The 26,224-nt window shown below is 38.1% G+C and overlaps 2 protein-coding genes and 2 non-coding genes across 6 annotated transcripts; 2 read left to right on the forward strand and 2 right to left on the reverse strand.

The window, feature by feature from the left end:
- Positions 1–9,573: 9,573 nt before the first annotated feature.
- Positions 9,574–12,305, reverse strand: LOC141811660 (uncharacterized). 3 transcript variants are annotated; one of them, XM_074699687.1, is made up of 4 exons: positions 11,771–12,305; positions 11,529–11,681; positions 10,977–11,444; positions 9,574–9,634 (listed from the first exon to the last, which is right to left on the reverse strand). In XM_074699687.1, exons 1-3 carry the CDS (start codon positions 12,184–12,186, stop codon positions 10,997–10,999), a joined length of 1,017 nt encoding a protein of 338 aa, XP_074555788.1. In that variant the 5' UTR covers positions 12,187–12,305; the 3' UTR covers positions 9,574–9,634; positions 10,977–10,996. The 3 variants fall into 3 exon arrangements, with proteins under 3 accessions (XP_074555788.1, XP_074555787.1, XP_074555786.1); XM_074699686.1 differs by lacking the exon at positions 9,574–9,634 and adding an exon at positions 9,919–10,237; XM_074699685.1 differs by lacking the exon at positions 9,574–9,634 and having other exon boundaries at positions 10,799–11,444.
- An 8,525-nt stretch (positions 12,306–20,830) lies between these two features.
- On the reverse strand, positions 20,831–21,578 carry LOC141811898 (calcium-binding protein CP1-like). The gene has a single exon (XM_074699973.1). It carries the CDS (start codon positions 21,466–21,468, stop codon positions 20,968–20,970), a length of 501 nt encoding a protein of 166 aa, XP_074556074.1. The 5' UTR covers positions 21,469–21,578; the 3' UTR covers positions 20,831–20,967.
- Positions 21,579–22,417: 839 nt separating this feature from the next.
- Positions 22,418–22,492, forward strand: LOC141812021 (small nucleolar RNA R66). The gene has a single exon (XR_012600218.1). It is a non-coding gene; the product is annotated as a small nucleolar RNA R66 (small nucleolar RNA).
- Positions 22,493–22,565: 73 nt separating this feature from the next.
- On the forward strand, positions 22,566–22,652 carry LOC141812027 (small nucleolar RNA snoR118). Its single transcript, XR_012600225.1, has one exon. It is a non-coding gene; the product is annotated as a small nucleolar RNA snoR118 (small nucleolar RNA).
- Positions 22,653–26,224: the final 3,572 nt, after the last annotated feature.

Genomic DNA, 26,224 nt, shown 5'->3' on the forward strand with positions numbered 1-26,224 from the left:
AGATATCAAGTGACACTGTGTTCTTCAACACACTGTTGGAACTGTTAGTTGGCATCAAGGAAACTTATATCCATCATTCATGCTGCTGTCTGTAGTATCTTCAACATCAAATCAAATTCAATCAACTCAGAGGATGCACTTTCTACGCAATTATGTTTTTCTTCCTAAGCAAGCCCATTTCTATTTTTGGTACTGCATTTTCATTTCTTATAATTCATTATTATCTAGTCTCATTATTTATGAGTTGTCTAATTTGCACCTGCTGACAGGTATCTGATGCAGTTTATTGTAACTCTTATTCTAGTCAAGAAGGTTGCTGCAAAGGTTCCAGTTCAGAGGTCTGATTCAAGGTTTACAGGGAGGTCAGTGTACAAAAATTTGTCATGCAAAGTAGTAATACATCATTCTAGAGAGTTGCTTGTTTCCACACTTTTTCTTCATTAGAATATTTTATTAGACTCACTGACTAGACAACAGCTTAGGCGAAGGTATGATTTGCTGGATTATTGATCCAATCAATGTGTCATCTTCTTGGGCAGTATGTTGGGTCAAACTTTGTCACCCTGTGAAAATTAATTACTGATCAGCCCTTCCAAGTCAATCCCAGTCTTTTATAATTCCAATTTGAGATGTGTACCAAATTAAAATAGTAATGTTTGAATCTCAGTTTATAATTCTCATGAATTTCAAATCGGCCAATTCAATTGGTCAATAAGGTTCTTCTGCGATCTAGTCTAGATAACTGTAGTAGATAGGCTAAGATGGATTTCTATGTTTTCGTTTTGATTAAACTTGATGATCTAACCATATTCTCTTTATATGACAGTGGTATAGTTGTCTCCAGGCCATCAACAAAGAAGCAATCGATGGAGGCCGAGGCATCTGTATCGGTGGACATGAGCACAGAATTGAAATTGGAAAATGGTTCCAAATCATGTCTTGGCAAATCCAAACTAAGGATAATCATTCAACGGCTGTTTCGACTGCGACTTCTTACGGTTGTTGTTACAGTGAGTTGCCCTGTTTATATGATGCCGCTATTAGGAATTGCTACTATATTGGGTCTGTGGAGGTGCTGCCATGGCATTCTGCTTTGGTTCTTGTCGCTACTGAGGTTGATAGGACGGTGGTATTAGAGAAAATAAGATTGTTATTTTTTGTTTGATATTTTCATTTCAAAGATTATTCTTGTCACAATTCTATGTATGAACAAGTTTCTCTTCAATAAAAAATTAATTATTTTATGATTTAGAAAAATTTGTAATATGGATTTAAAATGTGGATGGTATAGATCGTATGACAAAGTTTTAATATTAATTGTATGTGCTATAATCATGGGATGATAATATTTTTTTTAAACATTAACGACGGAATTAGTGATCGAATTTTGAATTTGATCGCTAAAATTAGCGATCGATTTTGATTTCGGTCGCTAAAATTAGCGACCGAACTAGAATTCGATCACTAATTTTAGTAACCAAATTTGGAATTTGGTCGCTAATTAGCGACCAATTTCACATTTGGTCGTTAAATTTAGCGACCGAAATAGAATTCAATCACTAAAATTAGCGATCAATTTCGAATTCGATCGTTAAAATTAGCGACCGAATTTCAAATCGATCGCTAAAATTAGTGACCGAATTCAAAATCGATCGCTAATTTTAGCGACTGAATTCAAAATCGATTGCTAATTAGTGACCGATTTTGAATTCGGTCGCTAATTTGAATTACGATGAATTTTTTTACGATTTATTTTATCGGTCATTAATCGAATTTAGTGATCGATTAGCAATAAAAAATTCGATCACTAATCGTGATTTTTTTTGTAGTGGGAGGCCCCAGTTGTCGTCGAGCAGATGAGCATCGTTTTAGATCTCAACGTCGACGAACATAAAACAGTGGTCACCGAGGAAGGCATTGAGATTTGGGGGAAGTAGTCGGCGTGGATGACTTGGAAGATGAGACAACGCATCCCAATGCAGATCTGGAGGACAGCAACGGGGTTTTGGATTGGGGAGTAGGAGGGACGCCACTCGACATCCAGGCCAACAATGAGTTGGTGAAGGCGGTTAGAGTGGATTCAAAAGATTTCGTTGATCCACATCTCGGCTTCGTCTTCGCTGGAAGTGACGGTGATAGGACGATGGTATTAGAGAAAATAAGATTGTTATTTTCTGTTTGATATTTTCATTTCAAAGATTATTCTTGTCACAATTCTATGTATGAACAAGTTGCTCTTTAATAAAAAAATTAATTATTTTATGATTTAGATAAATTTGTAATATGTATTTAAAATGTGAATGGTATAGATAGTATGAGAAAGTTTTAATATTAATTGTATGTGCTATAATCATGGGATGATAATTTTTTTTAAAAAATATTAACGACAGAATTAGCGATCGAATTTTGAATTTGGTCGCTAAAATTAGCGATCAATTTTGATTTCGATCGCTAAAATTAGCAACCGAATTAGAATTCAATCGTTAATTTTAGTGACCAAATTTGAAATTTGGTCGTTAATTAGCGACCGATTTCACATTCGATCGCTAAATTTAGCGACCAAAATAGAATTCAATCGCTAAAATTAGCGATCAATTTTGAATTCGATCGTTAAAATTAGCGACCGAACTCCAAATCGATTGCTAAAATTAGCGATCGAATTCAAAATCGGTCGCTAATTTTAGCGACTGAATTTTAAATCGATTGCTAATTAGTGATCGATTTTGAATTCGATCGCTAATTTGAATTACGATGAATTTTTTTACGATTTATTTTATCGGTCATTAATTGAATTTAGCGATCGATTAGCGATCAAAAATTCGATCGCTAATTGTGATTTTTTTTTGTAATGGGAGGCCCCAATTGTCGTCGAGCAGATGGGCATCGTTTTGGATCTCGACGTCGACGAACGTGAAACGGTGATCGCTGAGGAAGGCATTGAGATTTGGGGGAAGTAGTCGACGTGGCTGACTTGGAAGATGAGACAACGCATCCCGATGCAGATCTGGAGGACAGCAACGGGGTTTTGGTGATCGAATTTAGAATTTAATCGCTAAAATTAGCGATCGATTTTGATTTCGGTCGCTAAAATTAGCGACCGAACTAGAATTCGATCACTAATTTTAGTGACCAAATTTGGAATTTGGTCGCTAATTAGTGACCAATTTCACATTTGGTCGTTAAATTTAGCGACCGAAATAGAATTCAATCACTAAAATTAGCGATCAATTTCGAATTCGATCGTTAAAATTAGCGACCGAATTTCAAATCGATCGCTAAAATTAATGACCGAATTCAAAATCGATCGCTAATTTTAGCGACTGAATTCAAAATCGATTGCTAATTAGTGACCGATTTTGAATTCGGTCGCTAATTTGAATTACGATGAATTTTTTTACGATTTATTTTATCGGTCATTAATCGAATTTAGTGATCGATTAGCAATAAAAAATTCGATCACTAATCGTGATTTTTTTTGTAGTGGGAGGCCCCAGTTGTCGTCGAGCAGATGAGCATCGTTTTAGATCTCAACGTCGACGAACATAAAACAGTGGTCACCGAGGAAGGCATTGAGATTTGGGGGAAGTAGTCGGCGAGGATGACTTGGAAGACGAGACAACGCATCCCAATGCAGATCTGGAGGACAACAACGGGGTTTTGGATTGGGGAGTAGGAGGGACGCCACTCGACATCCAGGCCAACAATGAGTTGGTGAAGGCGGTTAGAGTGGATTCAAAAGATTTCGTTGATCCACATCTCGACTTCGTCTTCGCTGGAAGTGACGGTGATAGGACGATGGTATTAGAGAAAATAAGATTGTTATTTTCTGTTTGATATTTTCATTTCAAAGATTATTCTTGTCACAATTCTATGTATGAACAAGTTGCTCTTTAATAAAAAAATTAATTATTTTATGATTTAGATAAATTTGTAATATGTATTTAAAATGTGAATGGTATAGATAGTATGAGAAAGTTTTAATATTAATTGTATGTGCTATAATCATGGGATGATAATTTTTTTTAAAAATATTAACGACAGAATTAGCGATCGAATTTTGAATTTGGTCGCTAAAATTAGCGATCAATTTTGATTTCGATCGCTAAAATTAGCAACCGAACTAGAATTCAATCGTTAATTTTAGTGACCAAATTTGAAATTTGGTCGTTAATTAGCGACCGATTTCACATTCGATCGCTAAATTTAGCGACCAAAATAGAATTCAATCGCTAAAATTAGCGATCAATTTCGAATTCGATCGTTAAAATTAGCGACCGAACTCCAAATCGATTGCTAAAATTAGCGATCGAATTCAAAATCGGTCGCTAATTTTAGCGACTGAATTTTAAATCGATTGCTAATTAGTGATCGATTTTGAATTCGATCGCTAATTTGAATTACGATGAATTTTTTTACGATTTATTTTATCGGTCATTAATCGAATTTAGCGATCGATTAGCGATCAAAAATTCGATCGCTAATTGTGATTTTTTTTGTAGTGGGAGGCCCCAATTGTCGTCGAGCAGATGGGCATCGTTTTGGATCTCGACGTCGACGAACGTGAAACGGTGATCGCCGGTGATCGCTGAGGAAGGCATTGAGATTTGGGGGAAGTAGTCGACGTGGCTGACTTGGAAGATGAGACAACGCATCCCGATGCAGATCTGGAGGATAGCAACGGGGTTTTGGTGATCGAATTTTGAATTTGATCGCTAAAATTAGCGATCGATTTTGATTTCGGTCGCTAAAATTAGCGACCGAACTAGAATTCGATCACTAATTTTAGTGACCAAATTTGGAATTTGGTCGCTAATTAGCGACCAATTTCACATTTGGTCGTTAAATTTAGCGACCGAAATAGAATTCAATCACTAAAATTAGCGATCAATTTCGAATTCGATCGTTAAAATTAGCGACCGAATTTCAAATCGATCGCTAAAATTAGTGACCGAATTCAAAATCGATCGCTAATTTTAGCGACTGAATTCAAAATCGATTGCTAATTAGTGACCGATTTTGAATTCGGTCGCTAATTTGAATTACGATGAATTTTTTTACGATTTATTTTATCGGTCATTAATCGAATTTAGTGATTAATTAGCAATAAAAAATTCGATCACTAATCGTGATTTTTTTTGTAGTGGGAGGCCCCAGTTGTCGTCGAGCAGATGAGCATCGTTTTAGATCTCAACGTCGACGAACATAAAACAGTGGTCACCGAGGAAGGCATTGAGATTTGGGGGAAGTAGTCGGCGTGGATGACTTGGAAGACGAGACAACGCATCCCAATGCAGATCTGGAGGACAACAACGGGGTTTTGGATTGGGGAGTAGGAGGGACGCCACTCGACATCCAGGCCAACAATGAGTTGGTGAAGGCGATTAGAGTGGATTCAAAAGATTTCGTTGATCCACATCTCGGCTTCGTCTTCGCTGGAAGTGACGGTGATAGGACGATGGTATTAGAGAAAATAAGATTGTTATTTTCTGTTTGATATTTTCATTTCAAAGATTATTCTTGTCACAATTCTATGTATGAACAAGTTGCTCTTTAATAAAAAAATTAATTATTTTATGATTTAGATAAATTTGTAATATGTATTTAAAATGTGAATGGTATAGATAGTATGAGAAAGTTTTAATATTAATTGTATGTGCTATAATCATGGGATGATAATATTTTTTTAAAATATTAACGACAGAATTAGCGATCGAATTTTGAATTTGGTCGCTAAAATTAGCGATCAATTTTGATTTCGATCGCTAAAATTAGCAACCGAACTAGAATTCAATCGTTAATTTTAGTGACCAAATTTGAAATTTGGTCGTTAATTAGCGACCGATTTCACATTCGATCGCTAAATTTAGCGACCAAAATAGAATTCAATCGCTAAAATTAGCGATCAATTTCGAATTCGATCGTTAAAATTAGCGACCGAACTCCAAATCGATTGCTAAAATTAGCGATCGAATTCAAAATCGGTCGCTAATTTTAGCGACTGAATTTTAAATCGATTGCTAATTAGTGATCGATTTTGAATTCGATCGCTAATTTGAATTACGATGAATTTTTTTACGATTTATTTTATCGGTCATTAATCGAATTTAGCGATCGATTAGCGATCAAAAATTCGATCGCTAATTGTGATTTTTTTTGTAGTGGGAGGCCCCAATTGTCGTCGAGCAGATGGGCATCGTTTTGGATCTCGACGTCGACGAACGTGAAACGGTGATCGCCGGTGATCGCTGAGGAAGGCATTGAGATTTGGGGGAAGTAGTCGACGTGGCTGACTTGGAAGATGAGACAACGCATCCCGATGCAGATCTGGAGGACAGCAACGGGGTTTTGGTGATCGAATTTTGAATTTGATCGCTAAAATTAGCGATCGATTTTGATTTCGGTCGCTAAAATTAGCGACCGAACTAGAATTCGATCACTAATTTTAGTGACCAAATTTGGAATTTGGTCGCTAATTAGCGACCAATTTCACATTTGGTCGTTAAATTTACGACCGAAATAGAATTCAATCACTAAAATTAGCGATCAATTTCGAATTCGATCGTTAAAATTAGCGACCGAATTTCAAATCGATCGCTAAAATTAGTGACCGAATTCAAAATCGATCGCTAATTTTAGCGACTGAATTCAAAATCGATTGCTAATTAGTGATCGATTTTGAATTCGGTCGCTAATTTGAATTACGATGAATTTTTTTACGATTTATTTTATCGGTCATTAATCGAATTTAGTGATCAATTAGCAATAAAAAATTCGATCACTAATCGTGATTTTTTTTGTAGTGGGAGGCCCCAGTTGTCGTCGAGCAGATGAGCATCGTTTTAGATCTCAACGTCGACGAACATAAAACAGTGGTCACCGAGGAAGGCATTGAGATTTGGGGGAAGTAGTCGGCGTGGATGACTTGGAAGACGAGACAACGCATCCCAATGCAGATCTGGAGGACAGCAACGGGGTTTTGGATTGGGGAGTAGGAGGGACGCCACTCGACATCCAGGCCAACAATGAGTTGGTGAAGGCGGTTAGAGTGGATTCAAAAGATTTCGTTGATCCACATCTCGACTTCGTCTTCGCTGGAAGTGACGGTGATAGGACGATGGTATTAGAGAAAATAAGATTGTTATTTTCTGTTTGATATTTTCATTTCAAAGATTATTCTTGTCACAATTCTATGTATGAACAAGTTGCTCTTTAATAAAAAAATTAATTATTTTATGATTTAGATAAATTTGTAATATGTATTTAAAATGTGAATGGTATAGATAGTATGAGAAAGTTTTAATATTAATTGTATGTGCTATAATCATGGGATGATAATATTTTTTTTAAAATATTAACGACAGAATTAGCGATCGAATTTTGAATTTGGTCGCTAAAATTAGCGATCAATTTTGATTTCGATCGCTAAAATTAGCAACCGAACTAGAATTCAATCGTTAATTTTAGTGACCAAATTTGAAATTTGGTCGTTAATTAGCGACCGATTTCACATTCGATCGCTAAATTTAGCGACCAAAATAGAATTCAATCGCTAAAATTAGCGATCAATTTCGAATTCGATCGTTAAAATTAGCGACCGAACTCCAAATCGATTGCTAAAATTAGCGATCGAATTCAAAATCGGTCGCTAATTTTAGCGACTGAATTTTAAATCGATTGCTAATTAGTGATCGATTTTGAATTCGATCGCTAATTTGAATTACGATGAATTTTTTTACGATTTATTTTATCGGTCATTAATCGAATTTAGCGATCGATTAGCGATCAAAAATTCGATCGCTAATTGTGATTTTTTTTTGTAGTGGGAGGCCCCAATTGTCGTCGAGCAGATGGGCATCGTTTTGGATCTCGACGTCGACGAACGTGAAACGGTGATCGCCGGTGATCGCTGAGGAAGGCATTGAGATTTGGGGGAAGTAGTCGACGTGGCTGACTTGGAAGATGAGACAACGCATCCCGATGCAGATCTGGAGGACAGCAACGGGGTTTTGGATTGGGGAGTAGGAGGGATGCCACCAGAGACGGATTTAAGTAGGAGCTATCCTAGGCTGTAGCCCAGCCCTGTTAGTCTTATAATAATTTATCATTGATAATTGTTTTTAAAAGAATTGGTGGTGCAGTTGGCTAGCGATAGGTTTAAACTCTGTTGAGGTCGTGAAGTTCGAACCTCTCTTATCTTAGTTTTTGATAAAGATTACATAATAATACTTTAAGCAGGGCTATTTTGTGCTTAATTTAATTTTTAAAAAATTATATAAGGTTAGGTTATTTTGGATTCTAATCTAATTTTAAAAAAATTAGATACATACTTGTAATCTACAATTATAATTTGGTATCAAAAAAAATTAATGGATTCTTTTTTTGTTCATTGTATTTTGATATTTAATTGACCTTTTTCATACCTAAAGTCAGCACAGTCCACCTCTAATTTCTGGATCCGTCCCTGGATGCCACTCGACGTCCAGGTTGACAATGAGTTGGTGAAGGCGGTTGGAGTGGATTCGGAGGATTTCGTCGATCCACATCTCGGCTTCGTCTTTGCTGGAAGTGACGGTGGTTTGGACGGTGAAGTTGTCGACGACGACGGTGAAGACGGACTCTTCTTTGTTGATGACTTCGATCGGCATCTTCGAAGGAGGGTTTGGTCGACATCTTTGAAGCTTGATTCGGTCACTAAAATAACGACCCAACCCTAGTTCGATCGCTAAAATAGCGATCAAATCCTAGTTCGGTCGCTAAGGATCGCTAAAACTCATACAGATACCATTCAATTCTAAAATTAGCAATCCAAAATAAATTCGGTCACTAATTAACGATCGATTTTTAAGTTCCGTCGCTAAATAACGATCGATTATAATTCCGTCGTAAATTTAGCGATCGATTATAATTCCGTCGTAAATTTAGCGATCGATTATAATTCGATCGCTAATTTAGTGATCAAATTATAATTGATCGCTATTTAACGACGGAATCTACGAATCGGTCGCTAAATCTGTCGTTATTTGTGGTTATTTTTATAGTGATTAGGGTTTTAAGAGACTTGATTTTGATTTTGCGTGTCTCTTGAATTCTACAATTGCTTGAAATTTGGGGAACGAACCAGAATGGCCTTTATGCAGGCCTTTGTTCTTCCTTAAAGTTCTTGGTAGTGTTATTCGTTTCTATGTGAATAGTATGCTTGGTTCTATTTCTTAATGCCTGACCTCAAAACAATATGGAAAACTTTCTCATAAACATTATTTGTAAATTGATATAAATTAGAATAGTTATCTCTTAATCAGAATTAGAATGATTAAATTTTTTAAATTTGATTCATTTAACGCTTGATTTGAAATATTACAGGTGATAAAAAACTAGTATTTAAAAATATTACAAATAATGACTCTTAAGTCCGTCTCATTTAAAATCAAATACAAACAAAAAATATTGAAAAATTGTAGATTAATTCACGATATAAATTAGTATTTAAAGATCATCCTAAACGAACAGTCTAGGTAGCACGTTCCAATCATAAAGAGCTGCACCAGCCGTATCGTCTTATTCTATTCGCGGTAGGGTCTGCCACAAACTTCTCCGGGAGAAGACAAAGTTGTTAATCAGCTAGCACGGCGATTCGCTACATAAAAATAGTAATAAGCGTTAGCTTCGGCTGCCTTTCCTCCATTAATCTATACTAATCAGTCCATGCAGGTACATACACGCATTGACTCTGATAATTAAAGGAAGTCGGTGAATTTTAAACAAAGCTAGAGCGATTAATTAACAAGGTCTACGAGTGGTTCCAGTACAAATCAGTAATTAAGTATTTAAATGAGGTTATCGACACCCTTGAGTGGCTGGCTACGCAAGGACTCCGCATATTAATTAGGGTTTCAGCTGGCAGTTCCTCTTCTAGCGTCGAGAGAGAAAGAACAGAAAGATTGATCTCCAGATTAGTTACAACCATAAGCATTTAGTACATTTGATAATGACTAAACAATATTATCAAATTTTCTCCTTTAATTACAAATGAAAGAGAACTCGCATCGAACTGAATCAACTCGATGCATTGTATCCAATCCCAAATAGTACAACTCTTGTTCCCTCATGAGCAAGTTGATCGACCAACCGCGATATAATTGACAGTTCAGAGTAATGCATGATTGAGAAACATCAATTCTCTTGTCGCCCAACACAGTCTAGAACACCAATTAAACAGGCGGATCCATAATAAATGCACCTGGTATTATTTATATATTGAAGAATGAGCAGCACAAACAGGAACAGTTGTGGTGCATATTGCGCAAACGATAATACGATGAAACAGTTGCATGTAGCCAAGTACAGCTCTTTGGAGGTTTTAGACACCATACAAATTAGCTAGGAATGAAGATAATCAGTAAATTCTTTATATATCTGTGTGGCATTCCCAACAAAATAAATAAATAATACTAATAATGTAGATACGAAAGATGATCTAAATGCATCAAGATCAAAGTTGTCGTCTAGCCTGAATTCCCACCATGCAAAGTAAAAGTACTGACCAAGTTGCAGCTCACCAACAAAGCTTCAAAAGCTCTTAATTCAATTCAATTCAATTCAATTCAATGATCACCGAAAGAAGCACAAGAACGGAAAAAGAAAGCAGATGGAATGTTGAAAACCAAGTGATGGGAAGAAAAGGCATGTCACAGAGTAAAGATGAATATATGTGCATTTCAATAATTAGATAATTAAACCAAGTAATTATAAAGTAATTAGTGTTCTAGTCATTGTACTAGAGATCTAAGGAAAGCTGGGGTGACGGCAAAATAGTACAATATCATTCAGTGTACAAGATCATGGACGTTGAGAATCCTCCATTCGACTGATCAGGTCAGAGAAAAAAAAACAAGCTCCTAAAAGGATGGAGAGAAAAATAAAATCCAAGATGAAAACAAAAGAAGCATTTTTTTTAGGGGAAGCCAATTTGTGCGTACCGTTAACAAGATCATCATCTCTACGTTTCGTCGCTCTTCCTTATCTCCGATGGTATCAAATCCTGTAGCAGCCCGTGGTCCCTGGACGACGCTGCTGCCTCCGCCGCCGTCCGATTGCTGAAGGCGTTTGGGGTCAACGGGGGCAGATGACGAGGAGCGGCGGCGGCGGGGCGGAAGTCAGGAGGCAGTGCCGCTGGAGAAGGATGGAGGTAGCTTCCGAGAATCGGGAGGCTGAGACCCATGGACGCCAGCACGCTGAGTCCCATCGGCGGCTGTGGCGGAGGAAGCAGAGGGTCGCCGGGCGGCGGCTGGATCAAGAGCGGTTGGTGCGCGTGGCCGCGTGGGAGGACGGGGCTGGGATGGGTGTGCTGCCCCTCGTAGGTCGTCACCACGACGGCAGGGTCCTCCGACGACCGCTCCACCCGCTTCTTCACGGCGCAGGTGGCGCTGGTGCAACGGTAGTAACTCCTGCCGCAATGACGATCGTACCCCTATGATTATCTCCAAATTACAAAGACAAAGCACGATAGTGGCAGGGGAGTAAATAAGCACCTCGGGTAGGGGCTGTTCTTGACGGCCTTTTGTCCATACTTGCGCCACCGGTAGCCGTCCTCCAAGTGGTCGACCTCGCTCCGCGTCTTGAAAGCGAATCGTGGACCTTTCTGGCGCTTTTGCCCCTTCTTCTTCCCGCCTTCCTCCTCCCCCCTGCATCAATATCCCCATTCCAAAACCCATTTCAAATTCCAATTCACCGTTAAATTAATCATCGCACCTCACCAATCCATACGCCTTACGCTTTACTGGTGTTCCCCTGTTGCTCCGATCCCTCATCTCCGGCGGCGGCGGGGGACGAGGTCAAAGTTCTGATCGCCGTAGCCGCCTCGGTCGAGGATGACGTCGAGATCGACGACGGGGTCGCAGGGATGTTTCCGCAGTCCGATGGCTCAGCTCCCCGCCCAGCAGCTGGCGGAGGATCCGGCGCCGGCGGCAGCTGATCGAATAAGAAAGGAGGAGGAGTGTGGTGGAGATCCCCTAGGCCGAGGAGCTCGAGGAAGCCGAGCGAGTCCTTGTCGCCGCCGTCTACGTCGGCATCGAAGAACCCCCCGACGAAGGGAAACACGGACGGCGTCTGCGACGAGAACGGCAACGGTATAGGCGAAGAGGCGGCCATCGACGACGCTTCCATTTCCTCTTCCGGCTTCTCCGTCATCGTCGCATCGTTGTCATCGGGTAATCACGCTCTCCTTGTGCAGTCTAGGGTTAGGGTTTGGGATGAGGAAGAGAGAGAGAGGAGGAGGAGAGAGAGAAGTCTGGGATTGTTGTCACAGAAGCTTTTTTATTAAGCAGAGATCGCGAAAGAGGGGAGAGGAAAAAAATAGTGATATTTTCACCCTCGGGAGCTCGTACGGTCGGCGCTTTCACACGCTCACCGGCACCCTTTTTTGACCAGTGTGAACGGAGGCTCTCGGCAGTCGGCACGTGACCAGACTTCGGCGGGCGAGGCGAGCTGCCTGTCCATTCTCCGAAACGCCCACCCGCTCGACATGGGAGCGCAAGGGTGGAACAGTCATACTGGCTTCGCACGTGCGGATGTATCGTACGGACACTGACACGTGTGGTCCCGATCGCTGACACGCGGATCCCTTGCTGACGACAATCTCCGCGTCGTGTCTCGATTGCTCCCCTCCCGCACGCCAACGCTGGCGATTTTTTTATTTAAATTCTGTTTTTTCGTTTGTTAAAAAAAGACAAAAATAAAATTTCTTCTACTGTATTGCTGGTTTTATTTTATTTTTCTAAATAAATAAATCTTTTAATGAAAGATATTGCACACTTACCTCAAATCTGAAAATCAGTTTAAAAAATTATTTGTCTGTCTAAACTGAATTTATTGTTTGCTCTCCTCCATCTTTATCTTTCATCTCTTTCTTTACTCCGCAACCACTAATAACAATAAATATATTTATTTCTTTTTTATTCCTCTTTACTCTCTCCTCCACCTATATATTATCTAAACATTTGGAAAAAAAAACAAAACTTAATGGCAATAATTAGCGGAAATTGCGGGGCTAATTGTTTAGTCCACGAATTAAGTCGCGATCATGGCGCCTCTGACGCCACTGATCAGGTCCTCACAGTTGACATACGAGTTCGGTCACCGCCCGCCGCGAGAATAATCCAGGCTCAGAGCGATTCACACACCCAAAAGCGTAAACCCAAATAAATACTTCCTGCTATTATTTAAATATATAAAATATTTTTTCCTCAATTTATGAGGTTCGCAGTGACGTAAGGGAAGCAGTCAACAGCCTTGACCGGTCGCGTCGGTGACCAACCCATCAGCCAACGGACTCGGCTCGGGCCCGGTCGAGATTGGACTGCGGGACCCACGAGTAAGTAACCCTCCTCTCGACCCATCAAATCTAGCGATTGATCTGATACGAAATAAAAAGGGTGGAAAAAAAAATTTCCCATCAAAAAATAATTATTATTTATATTAAATTATTAATTTCCCGATCCGTCAGCGCCTTCCTCCCCGAGCTACCTCGCTTCCTCCAGTCGCAGTGTTATCTTGTCATCCACCTGCTCGCACTATTTCCGTGGCGCCAAATCAGGCCGCGGGAGGGGGAGGAAGGCGCTTAATCGCGCCATTAATCCGCCTCGTGACCTGGCGCTGCGCCTTTTGTCGCTCCGTCCCACTGATTAATCGGCCAATTAATAACTAATTAAGACTGTTCCGTGGAGCCCAGTCGCCACCACACCCAATAGGCCGGGGCCCGCATGCGTGGGCCGTCCGGGCCCACGCGCTTTTCCAGCAGCGTACGCTGGCACGAATTAAAAATAATAATAATAATAATAAAAAAGACATCGAGGTTGCTTGCTTCGCACGTTCCTGGCGCTCAGATTCGTCCCATCTCTCGCGATTTAATGCCCCGGCTTGTCGCCCTCCAAATTAAGTTAAATTAAATCAACGTCGTCGCTCGGAAACTGCTAAAATAGTTTGCGACTGTTGACCGCTGTAGTTTGGGAGGAGATATTATTAATTATTATTTAATAATTTTTACTATTTATTTTTATTATTATAATGGAGGAGATAAAGAATTGGGAGGAATAGAGTGAGTCAAAGTCTGGACTTAGGTGGGGTCAGGGCATTAAACAGTGGTTGACCGGTACGTAGGTCAACTACCTAGGAAACTGGCGTCGAGAATCTCGACTTCTTCGGACCGTCAGCGTCTCAGCACCAGAGCCGTCGAATAATTATCGGTGGGATGACGAACGGTCGGGATTAGGTGGGTGGTTTCTGATCGAGATTGGAAATTATCTCGCGACATCTGCCTAACTTTTTCCTTTTTTTTTTGTTGATAATCTGAAATAAACAAAGTGAGTTATCTATTAGTGAATTTTTTTCCCCCATTTGAACTGATATAAAATTATATATATTTTAGAATATTAATGAAGTTAAAAGTAAAAAAAATTAGAAATTATTTAGTTGTCATTCACCAATTCCATGAAGCAATTAAGAAAACGTGCGCCGTTTTGAAACGGCATCATCCACATGGCGACCGTATTGAACGCAGAATATTAATAATAATTTAATTTTAATTTAATCCAAAAGAAATGTTAATACAATAAAATATTATGGCCTATGCTATGCGTTGAATGTAAAATTGGTATTATATGAGGAGGTCTTGACTGCCTGATTGGTTTTATTCGATATATTTATGGATTAAACAACTGGAGATTGGCCTTCCAGAACAACATATAATTAAAAAAAGATTGTGTTACACAAAGAGAGGTTAGGGCATTAAGGATGACAGTCATTAGATAGTATTCTGGGTATTGTGAGGCCGTTGACCAAGTGTCACCTTGTGTCAAGTTGTCAGAAATTAAAATCGAATGTCACTATGTCAATTGATTGATTATCCAATTAATGAGTTTTTGGACCTGAAATGATGAGTGCTCAAGCAAGAAGACTAGCTAATCTTCCCGAATCCGAATAGGACATTATTGGATGAAGACTTAGTGTTCATGAGCACTATCTCAAATCTGAATAGGATGTTGTTGGATGAACACCAAGTGCTTGAGAAAAGAGATCGATGAATCAGAAAGTGAGATCAGGTGCTAAAGAGTAACTCTAGATACCATCATATGACCTTTTTCTAAATCAAACTGAAAGTTAAATCGAATGAAATCCGGTATAAATATTGGGTCGAAGAAATCAACTCGCAAGAATCATTCAAGTCATTGGATTGAATAAATTAAGCCAGATAGACAGGGTCGAAGAAGAGCATTCAAGACATGCTTGACTGTGAGAAGGTAGTCCATCCGGACAGGAATCCCGGATACCATAAGAACTAATTAAAATTCTCATGGTGTAAGCTCGCTGTAAGCTTAATTAGTTAACAAAAGGTCTACTTGTCGCGAAAACTTGCAATTAATCCTCGATCGCTTATTTGTAATTAGATCAGTTGGTCCTTCCCTTGCCGATTGCACTTGGGCCCTACCTGAAATGGGCCAGCCGTTAATGAATAATATCCAACAAGGATCCGATCCGTATATAAAAATGCCACAAAGGCAACAGAACAAACCGACCGAAATGCACCACTACTAATCATACAACACAATACACTCGCTCTACGCTGCTAACCAAACACACTGATAGCCAACGACCGTAAGAAATCCCACACATTCAGGTTCGATCTGTATTAGACTCGGCCACCCGAATCCGATAGCGACTCGACCATGGCTCGCAGAACCCCGACTCGCGCTTGCAAACGCTCCACGTAGTCAGCCGCCTCCCCCACGAGCCCGCCCAACTGGAACGACTCACCGTTAGGCACCAACCTTCGAAGCAACCGAAGCCACTTTCGCCCTCGCCTAGTACTCGATCTTCCAGAACGCACTCTCCGGATCTCCTTCCAACTTCTCCTGCGCACTCGCCGATAACTCACCCCCCGGTGACCGCATGGCGGAGCCGGTTCGAGGCCGACGGTGGCCGAATGCCATGACGGTAGGGGGGCAGCCATGGCAGTGGATATTGGACATGGTGGTAATGAGCTAAGTGTATATATACATGCATACATGCACACTTGGCAGCCTAGTGATCATGGCTACATAAAATAAAGATGGCTAGATTTTTGAAATGAGGAATGGGTAGCGTGGCACTATCTTTGCTTGCGGCATGGCCTATACAACCGATCAGGACATGTTCTCCTAACTCGATTCCACATGGGCTCACATGAACTCCCAACCTACTTGTTCTCCCATGCCCAGTGAGGCAGTGACCATATATATATACATATAACGAACACCCTGGATTATTCCCAGCTCTCACTGAATGAAGCAGCTCCAGCTCAGGGACACATGTGAAGGGGCCCCTAGAGATGGAGAGTTGTTGTTCCTTTGGAAGGAACAGCAGCGACATGAGATTCTTCGCTCTGCAGCCAGGCAAATGACCAGATACCTGTGCCAGTGTGTGTGTCTCAGTGTTGGATAAGGGCGGCATAACAACGCCGCAGTGTTGCTTGTGGACCGGAAGAGTCTTCGACAACGTGCCTGGTGGTGCCATGCATGAAGCATTCATAAGTGAGAAGATTGGAAGAAGAGGAGAAAAGAAAATTAATTAAGGGCATTGGTGGAGTTCCATGTGCCACCGTTTGGGGTCTTCTAATTAGGTACTTGCTGTAAAGACATTCCTTAGATTAAGGGCGGCAGTTTGGTGTTAGATATGTTACTTTCTTATTGTCAAAACATTATCCAGAGAATCCACAATGCGCATGCACATGATCGATATCATGAGTTGATATTTTCAATGTTGCATTCCTTAAAACAATTATTCTTTATATTTTGTTGTAATAAATCAATTACCAAAAAAAAATGTAGTTTGTATGATGGAAAACATACGTAGATAACTGACTCGATCGGCATTGAGCAATGTCTGAAAGCCAACTGATTCAATGTCTGAACTGTCTTCTGCATTTCAGGTTCGATGCAATTGTATCTGCTGATGCGATGCGTTTGAAGATTTGAAGCCTGCTCCAGTTATATTCTTTGCTGCACGGAAGAACTTGAATGTACCTGAATCAGAGGTATTTCATGTCTCAGTTATTCTGATAAATCTTATCTTGCTGTTGAAAAAGGTAAGGATCATGCATGCATGATATTAGCAAACTTTACAACTAACATGTGTCGGAAATATTTCTATTCTGAATTGAATTGAAATATTACAAGCCATAGGTCCCTATTTATACATGAGTATAGGGACTTATTCTAGACGATTTATTCTAAACAGAATATTTAATACGATTTATTCTAAACAGAATATTTAATAGAATATTTAATATATATAATAAATTAAATATTCTAACACCCCCCCTCAAACTCAAGGTGGTAGAGTAGAAATCAGCTTGAGTTTGCTCAATAACAGGAGGGCTGCACAGATTCCCCTGACCCGGCAGTGGGAAGAAGATGAATAGGAAAGCTGGCCCTTTTAGGAGAGGCGGCGAACAAATTCGAGAAGAGACCCCAAGGCGGCGGTCGTCGAGTGATGGATCACTTCGCGAGCAGAAAGGAGCAGTATGGCAGAGGTTGCTTCACCTCTGGTTTCTCCACGCAGCGGCGGCCTCTGGTAGAGCAGAAAGCGCGTGAATCACGCGGCGGGGCAGAAAGGGTCACTTGCGGCCGTCTCCGGCAGCCGGCGAACAAGATCCCACGGAATCGCGCGGCGGGGCAGAAAGCGCGTGAATCGCGCGGCGGCAGCTTCTGGTAGGGCAGAAAGCGCGTGAATCGCGCGGCGGGGCAGAAAGGGTCACTTGCGGCCGTTTCCGGCAACCGGCGAACAAGATCCCACGGAATCGCGCGGCGGGGCAGAAAGCGCGTGAATCGCGCGGCGGCAGCTTCTGGTAGGGCAGAAAGCGCGTGAAGAAAGCGCGTGAATCGCGCGGCGGGACAGAAAGGGTCACTTGCGGCCGTCTCCGTCAGCCGGCGAACAAGATCCCACGGAATCGCGCGGCGGGGCAGAAAGTGCGTGAATCGCGCGGCGGCGGCTTCTGATAGGGCAGAAAGCGCGTGAATCGCGCGGCGGGGCAGAAAGGGTCACTTGCGGCCGTTTTTGGCAGCCGGCGAACAAGATCCCACGGAATCCTGGCGACTTTGGCAAGGATGAAAAGGGGGGCAAGGCCACTGGCGTGGAACAGAGCGACGTGGGACAGAACGGCGGTCGTCTGCCTTCACGTCCACTGGCATGGTTTGCTAGAAGAACCAATGGACAACAAAACGTTGCATGCATGACTTGCTAAAAGCAAGAAGACGTTGCATGCTTTTTCTCCCATTGTTTGATTAATTCCGTTTGGAAAACGGAAGCAATTTCCAATTGCGTGTAATTGAATTCCATGCAACAAAAGCCTCATGCAATCACCGCCGCCGGCCCTAGGCACGAAGAGGAGGAGTGGTGTTGGTGGCAACAAAAGAAGGAGAGATTCATTGGTGCCGCCCGCTCTAGGGGAGGAGAGATCCAAGGGCCGACGGCAGCGAACAGGAAGTCGACGCGGAAAGGAAAATAGGCAGCGGCGCTAAAAAAAACCCTAGGCTCTGATACCATGTCGGAAATATTTCTATTCTGAATTGAATTGAAATATTACAAGCCATAGGTCCCTATTTATATATGAGTATAGGGACTTATTCTAGACGATTTATTCTAAACAGAATATTTAATACGATTTATTCTAAACAGAATATTTAATATATATACTAAATTAAATATTCTAACAACATGAAACTCAAAAAAATTGCGTCCTTCCAGAACTGGAAAAGCTCACTAGAAAATCCCTATCTATTGCAATTTGGGACGCATGTATTCCCACTGTGTACGTGCTGTGCATTTCCATGATCAACACGCTCCGCTTTACATGGTTTCGAGATGTGTCTTTTCAGCAAAAGGTGTGGCTGTTCACAGTGTGTATTAGTACGTTGATCTTTAAGGGGTATTGGATTGGGAATTATCATGAATAATTTTGATTATCTATCAACAATAATTTTATTTGATTATGATCAATTTTTAAGTAATAAAATATTATCGCCACATCAATAAATAAATTATAATTTGAGAATGTGATTACCTTGGCAGCCTAAAATTTTCTATATAATTCTGAATGTTAACAAAATTTTTTTTCATGATTATTCTTCGATTTTAAAATTAAGTTAATTAAAATATACCATGAAACCTAATTGAAACTAAGTTAATTAATTATATAAATTTTAATTTGAATATTTATAAATTTAAAAGTGATAATTTATCTTAAATTTAAAAAAATAAAATTAATGAATTATATTTATTATTTTAATAAATTATTTTATTAAATAATTATTTTAATAAATTATTTTATTAAAACAATTATTTTAATATTTATTTATTTATTTATTTTACATTAAAATAAAATTAATGAATTATATTTATTAATTTAATGAATTATTTTATTAAAATATTTATTTTAAATTTTAAAAAATAAAATTAATGAATTATATTTATTAATTAATGAATTATTTTATTAAAATATTTATTTTAATAAATTATTTTATTAACATAATTATTTTATTAAAATAAAATTAATGAATTATATTTATTAATTTAATGAATTATTTTATTAAAATGATTATTTTAATGAATTATTTTATTAAAATATTTATTTATTTATTTTACATTAAAAAAATAAAATTAATAAATTATATTTATTAATTTAATAAATCATTTTATTAAAAAATATATATATATTTATTTTATATTTTAAAAATTAAATTATTGAATTATATTTATTAAAATAATTATTTTATCAGATTATTTTATTAAAAAATATATAAATTTATTTTAAATCTAAAAAATATAAATAAACTATATTTATTTTTTTATATATTATCAATTTATTATCATCATTAATAATAATAATATTATTAATTTAATATTTATTTTAAAATAAATTGAATCAAGTGTAATATATTAAATGTTAAATTGGTTATGTTTTATTTCCTCCAAATAAATAAGTTGAATAAAATAATATTAGACTATGTGTTATACCTCATAACATTGATAATGCGATTATCTGGTAATCATATAAACAAAATTATATATGATAACTTGAATCAAACATATATTTAAAGTGACTTTGGGCCTATGTTGTTAACAATGAAAATATATTTGAGTTTTTCTTTCTTTACCATTGCTTTTATGCCAATTAGAGCTCAAAATTGAAAAAATAAAATTATTGAGATACAATCAAAATTTTATATTAAAAATATATAAAAAAGATTTTGATATTATAAGATAGAAGATTTACATTGGTATGAGAGATACAATTCAAAATTAAAATCATTTGTCAAAACAAACAATATTATATATAGAGATATATAAAAATAATGGTTAAGAAACTTCCAGTAGAGGATTTGTTGGTCTACGTGGAAAGTTGGGAGGCTCCCACCAGGAGGTTCAAGGATTCATTGAATTCTCTGGACCATAAGAATAATGGAAGAGGAACTCCGAGCAAGAAAAGTCCCACGTTTAAAATATATAAATTTTTTTTAAAATCATAAGAGTGAAGATATCTCCCTCGGACATTTATTCCGTCTTGTTTTCTCCACACGTTTTACATATTCTCTAGTGTTCAATGATTCACTCAGCATCCACACGATATAAGAGATCGATCACTTTTCAAAACTGATCTATAAACTACTCGTGTAATTGAGTCGAATGAAGCTGACTTTGACATCGACCAAGAGTGTTGTTTATGGATCCATTATGTGTGAAACCACACAACGGTGTTGCAACTACGTGTATTTGAAATCTGTATAATTATTGCATAATAATAACAACATCGTGCAGCATATGTATTGAGCATAGTACAATGGTTTGGCGATTTCGCAGTAGCAACGCGTCGTGCCACAACCAGGCTTTATGCTGTAGGAGACGGGCCGCGGAGAAACCGAAGGGATCGAAATAATTTCAAGAGGCGTCGGAGAGATCGACGGCGAGGATCCTGAGGAGGGCGTCGAAGCTCACACCCTCGGCAACGTCGCCTCCGCCGGTCGACCGGATCATTCCCCACACGTCCTCGTCGTCGCCCGGCAACCCCGCCATCTCCAGGTACGCCTTCAGATCCCCGAACCCTACCTTCCCGTCGCTGTCCCTGTCCATCACGGCAAACGCCTCCTCCAGCACGCCGCCGGCGCCGGCATCGCCACCGCCGAGGACGCGCTCGAACTCCTCGAACTCGACGAGGCCGTCGCAGTCGGCATCGGCCGCGGAGATCATGGACGCGATGTCCTCCTCGGAGAGCGACGCGGCGCCGAGGCCGGAGAAGAAGAACTTGAGATCGTCGCGGCCGATCTTGCCGTCGCGGTCGGCGTCGAGGACGTCGAACGCGGGGCGGAGGCCTCGCAGGGCGCCGCTGCGGAAGGCGGAGGGCGAGGGGTCGCTGCGGTGGGGGCGGCCGGAGGGGCACATTGTTGGCTACTGCAAAGGGAAGCGGAGGGGAGAGGAACAATATAAGATTCTTTGGAGGGGCGTGTTCTTTTGATGTCGAGGTTGAAGAGGTCAAGTCTATTCAGAAAGACGAAGATGGGGAAAGATAGGGCAACGCTCCATGGGAGGTGACGTCACCGATGACGTTATCGAGAAGGGCTCCGTCGCAGCTGAGCCAAAAGAATCGAGGTTTTGTTTACATTTGAAATTAAAATAAAATTAATTAAAACTTTTTAAAATAATATTTTTTAGTAGAATAAACGATTAGCTTACTAATTTATATAGATATGTGAATTGATTAATTAGTTTTTATTTTTTATAAAATAGGTAAGTTTTTTTGATAGTATAAAAAAAAATTTTAGACGTATTTTACTATTTTAAAAAATCTAAAATATTTTTCAAAAAAAATTAAAAATTGAGATTATTTTGGTAATTTGATCCGGTTCGGGCCCTGGAATCGAACCGTTAATTTTTGTAATCATCGTGTCAAGGTGGCAAATAAATGGTCGGCCAGGTTGAACCCTACTTTTCTGAACTAGTATAAATAAAAGCAGACGATACAGGAGATAGAGGAAGCCGCTTTCCTCGGCGAAGAAGCGCCGCAGCGGCGATGATGGCAGCAGTTTTCCTCTCTAATCTAGTTAAGTCTCTTCTGTTTTCTAGTTTGATTTAAGGTTTTTCCGATCTTGTTTTTCTTTATGTATAGAAGAGCCCATCTGATGAGCTAATATCTGTTTCCTAGAACACAAATGAGGGATTGGCTTTTTAGATGGGCGAAATTGGTTTTCGAGGAGATGTTGTGTCGCTTCACCTCGTTTTTTGTGAGCTGCAGCGAATGTTTTCTCCGAAACCATCGCACAATTTGTCGTGTTTTGTTTTTTGTTATTAAGGAATTTCTGTTGATCTGCCTGAAGGATTTAGGGTTTGGCGGTCCTATGATGGCATGAAATCTTTGAGACCTGATTTCTTTTCTTCTGATGAAAACTATAAGCTTGATTCTGAGGACGACCTTTTTCTTTTTCTTCCACTGCTCTTAATTGGATCTCCTGCTTTTCTTATTTCGCAAAAGTCGTTTTGCTTTGGATGATGAAATGCACTGGGCTCCGAGCAGTTCTGCTGCATTGGTTTGACGGATGTGCACATGCCTAGAAAGCATTGTCTGAACTTTTTTTCCCTGATGTATGTTTTCGCTTCGGCAACATTTGTACTGCAAATTTGTACTGAATTCTTTGTGCAAATTTGTGCTCAGTCACTTTTTTTTTATTGTGATAACTGGACATTTAGGTGTTTGTTGTTGCTGTCAATTTTATCAATCCCTCAACATTACCTGTTGCATGCCAAAAACCAATTTTATCTGGAGTAATTGCTATTTACTTTCATTATCCTTCATTCTTCTAGGTTTTTTTTTCGCTGTATAAACTGATTTTTTTTGTAATTAAGCTTGTTTGTTTTGGTGTGTGTTTCTCTGCAGTCTTGTTATAATTTATAGTGACGATTTAAGATGCCCTTCTTTAACAAAATAGGCTCAAAGTGCATTTTCCTAGCCGATTGAAAATATGTGTATAAATTATGATTTTTAAAACAACAATTATACCTTTTCACCTGAGAAAAAAATGGATTTTTATATGTACCTAAACTATTAGTCGAGATAATTCATCATTAGCTATATCAGTCTTAATTATGGGAGATCTATAGATGAGTAGGGGTGAGTAATAATTTGGTTAAAATCAATTAAATTTAAAATTTTAATTTTGTTATTTTAGAATTTTAGTTTTTTTATAAAAAAATAATTATTTCGGTTATTTTACTTCGGGTTTTGTTTCATATTTTATTATTTAGTTAAATTGAAAAAAAATCAAAATTTTAAATAAATTAGTGGACTTAAATGTAAAATCATTAAAAGGTAAAAATCTAAATTTGTTCACATACTAATGTCGCAAGACAATTCTCACCCCAACTCCTTCGCTTCTCTGTTGTCCTAATTCTTTTCTGTCGGTCGTTGTTCTTTTCATCGATGCCTTCTCATTGCTCTCGTTATCGGTGATTGCCTCGATCCCCTCTGCGTGCTCTCGTGAGAGGACAGTTGTGCCTCAATCTCCTCTCTTTGCTTTTGCGAGAGGGCGCCTGTGATTCCGACTCTCTAAGGTTCTGTCGGTCCAACTCAGACCTTTCTTCTCCCATTGTTGTTGTTGTCGGTTTAAGTGTGATTCGTCTCTTGCTATTCCTCATCTTCTTCCTCACGCCATAGTAGTCTGCAACCGTCGATTAGTGTGGATAGTGTAAGTATGAAAATTATATATGCTCAGTATTTTGAAATTATTAACCTAATATTTAACTGGTCATATGAAAGTTGTTATTTGTTTTTGATCTTCTACTAGTCATATGAATTTTTGTTAAATTTAAGTATTTAACTATCTAGATATTCTGATATTTGAGTTTCATATTTGTCTTTCAATTTTAGACTTTAATCAATTATATTTTGAATAATGTTGTAACATCATGCAATCTTTTGATAGTGTTTGTGTATCTGTGAATTGTGATTAGTATTTGTTTGATATCAATGCAAGGAGATTTATCAATTATGGATGTTAATAATAGTTGTTTCGTACCACTATCTGAAATTGGTCCTTCAATAGAAATAAAAATTATCGTAGATTCTAAAGGAAAGGTAACCACGAGAAAAGCAATGAAACCAATGTAAAGTATGAGATCATTTCATAAAATTTACTAATGATGCATCAGAGATAAAAGTCAAATGCAAATATTATGATAATTTTTTTTTTTTGTGATCCACACAGGAATGGAACAACAAGCTTGAGATCTCATGTAAAAAACACCCTTATGTTGTTGAAACAACTCAAGCATAGTTAAGTTTACAACTAAATTCAAAAGAGGGTGAGGTATGTTTGACTTTTTATCAAGATGCATCTAGAAAAACATTAGCTAGAATGATTATAATGGATGAGCTCCTTTTTAAATTTGTAAAAAGAGAAGGATTTAAAACATTTATGGCTATGGTGCGTCCAAAATTTAGAATTCCATCAAGATGGACAGTTGCACGTGATTGTGTGGAATTATATACAGTTGAAAGAGAAAATTTAAAAAATTTATTGCATACACAAAGAGTTTCTTTGACTATTGATACATGAATATCGATTCAAAAAATAAGCAATATGTGCCTAACAACTCATTTTGTTGATACAAATTAGAAGTTACAGAAAAAAATTATCAATTTTTGTCCAATTACAAGTCATAAAGGCGAACCTATTAGTTTAGCCATTGAAAATTGCTTGAGGGGTTGGAGAATTAAAAGAATTTTCACTATTATAGTTGATAATGCAAGTTCAAATGATGTTACAATCAATATTTTTAGAAAAAAAGATGATTAATTAGGATTTTACTATTTTGAAAGGAAAATATATTCATATTTTGAAGGGAAAATATATTCATATGAGATGTATAGCTCATATAATCAATTTAATTATTGTCGATGGCTTAAAAAATATAAATCAATATGTGATGAGGGTCAGGAATGCAATTAAATATGTTAAATAATCTCCCTCTAGATTAAGCAAGTTCAAAGAATATGTAGAGATTGAAAAAATTGAAAGCAAGAACTTATTAAGCTTAGATGTACCAACCAGATGGAACTCAACTTTCTTGATGTCGAATATAGCTCAAAAATTTGAAAGAGCTTTTGATAGGTTTGATGAACAAGATCTATGTTTTAAATTAGATCTTCAATATACAGTTTGACATGTTATTTTGAATGAAAATGAAGAGATGATATTTGATGGTAAACTTAAAAGAGAATTGAGGACTTTTGATGAGAAGCCAACAAATGCAGATTGGAATAATGTTAGACTTTTTGCATCTCTACTACAAGTTTTTAATGAGCTAACATTAAAAGTTTCAGGATCTTTGTATGCCACATCCAATACTTTTGCACACGAGATTAATCCTATTCATATCATCTTAAAAGTGTGGCAAGAAAGTGATAATCTTGATGTGTGCTCGATGGGAATTTGAATGAAAAATAAATTTGGCAAATATTGGAGAAATCTCGAGAAGATGAATAAATTGCTTTATATTGTGGTGGTACTTTGATTTAAGACATAAATTGGAGTTCTTAGAATTTATGTTGATTGAATTATATGGAGATGAGAAAGGTGCAAGAGTAGGAAAGATAAAAAAGGACAATTTATTTGATTTGTACAAGAATTATAAAGAAAAAAATGGAGCCTCAATGTAATACTTCAAGAGTTCCATCAATTTTAGAATCAATTGACAATGACAATGCTTCAAAAATATGAGTCAAATGAATTTGAAAAGACAATCAATATTTGTGAAGTATAAGAAATAAAAGGCACAAGCTTTTGATGATAACAATATGTCAGAATTAGACAAGTATATTAATGAAATAGTTGAAGAGTATTATGAAACTTTTGACATTTTGGGATGGTGGAATCAAAATTATCACAGATTTTTTATATTTGCTCAAATTGCTCGTGATGTATTAGTTATTCCAATATCAATAGTTGCTTCAGAATATGTTTTTAGTTCTGGTGGTCGGGTACTTGATTGTTTCAGGAGTTCATTGACTCCTTGGGTGGTAGAAAGTTTTATTTGTACTCAAGATTGACTTCAGTTAATTTTGAAACCAATTAACATTGAAAAAATTTTAGAAGATGTAGAGAAACTCGAATGCAAAAAGTTTTTACTTTTTAAAAAAAATATA

Source organism: Curcuma longa, chromosome 17 (assembly GCF_044706935.1).
Source record: "Curcuma longa cultivar G26 ecotype Majalengka, Jawa Barat chromosome 17, ITB_CL_G26_1.1, whole genome shotgun sequence".
Classification (NCBI taxonomy): domain Eukaryota; kingdom Viridiplantae; phylum Streptophyta; class Magnoliopsida; order Zingiberales; family Zingiberaceae; genus Curcuma; species Curcuma longa.

Bases quoted from the DNA above. Each gene is read 5' to 3' on its own strand.
- LOC141811660 (XM_074699687.1), bottom strand. From the start codon at position 12,186: ATGACGGAGAAGCCGGAAGAGGAAATGGAAGCGTCGTCGATGGCCGCC. The intron at 11,682-11,770 runs GTAAGGCGTATG...ATATTGATGCAG, and splicing joins CAGGGGAACACCAGTAAAGC to GGGGGAGGAGGAAGGCGGGA. The intron at 11,445-11,528 runs GTGCTTATTTAC...TCATTGCGGCAG, and splicing joins AAGAACAGCCCCTACCCGAG to GAGTTACTACCGTTGCACCA.
- LOC141811898 (XM_074699973.1), bottom strand. From the start codon at position 21,468: ATGTGCCCCTCCGGCCGCCCCCACCGCAGCGACCCCTCGCCCTCCGCC.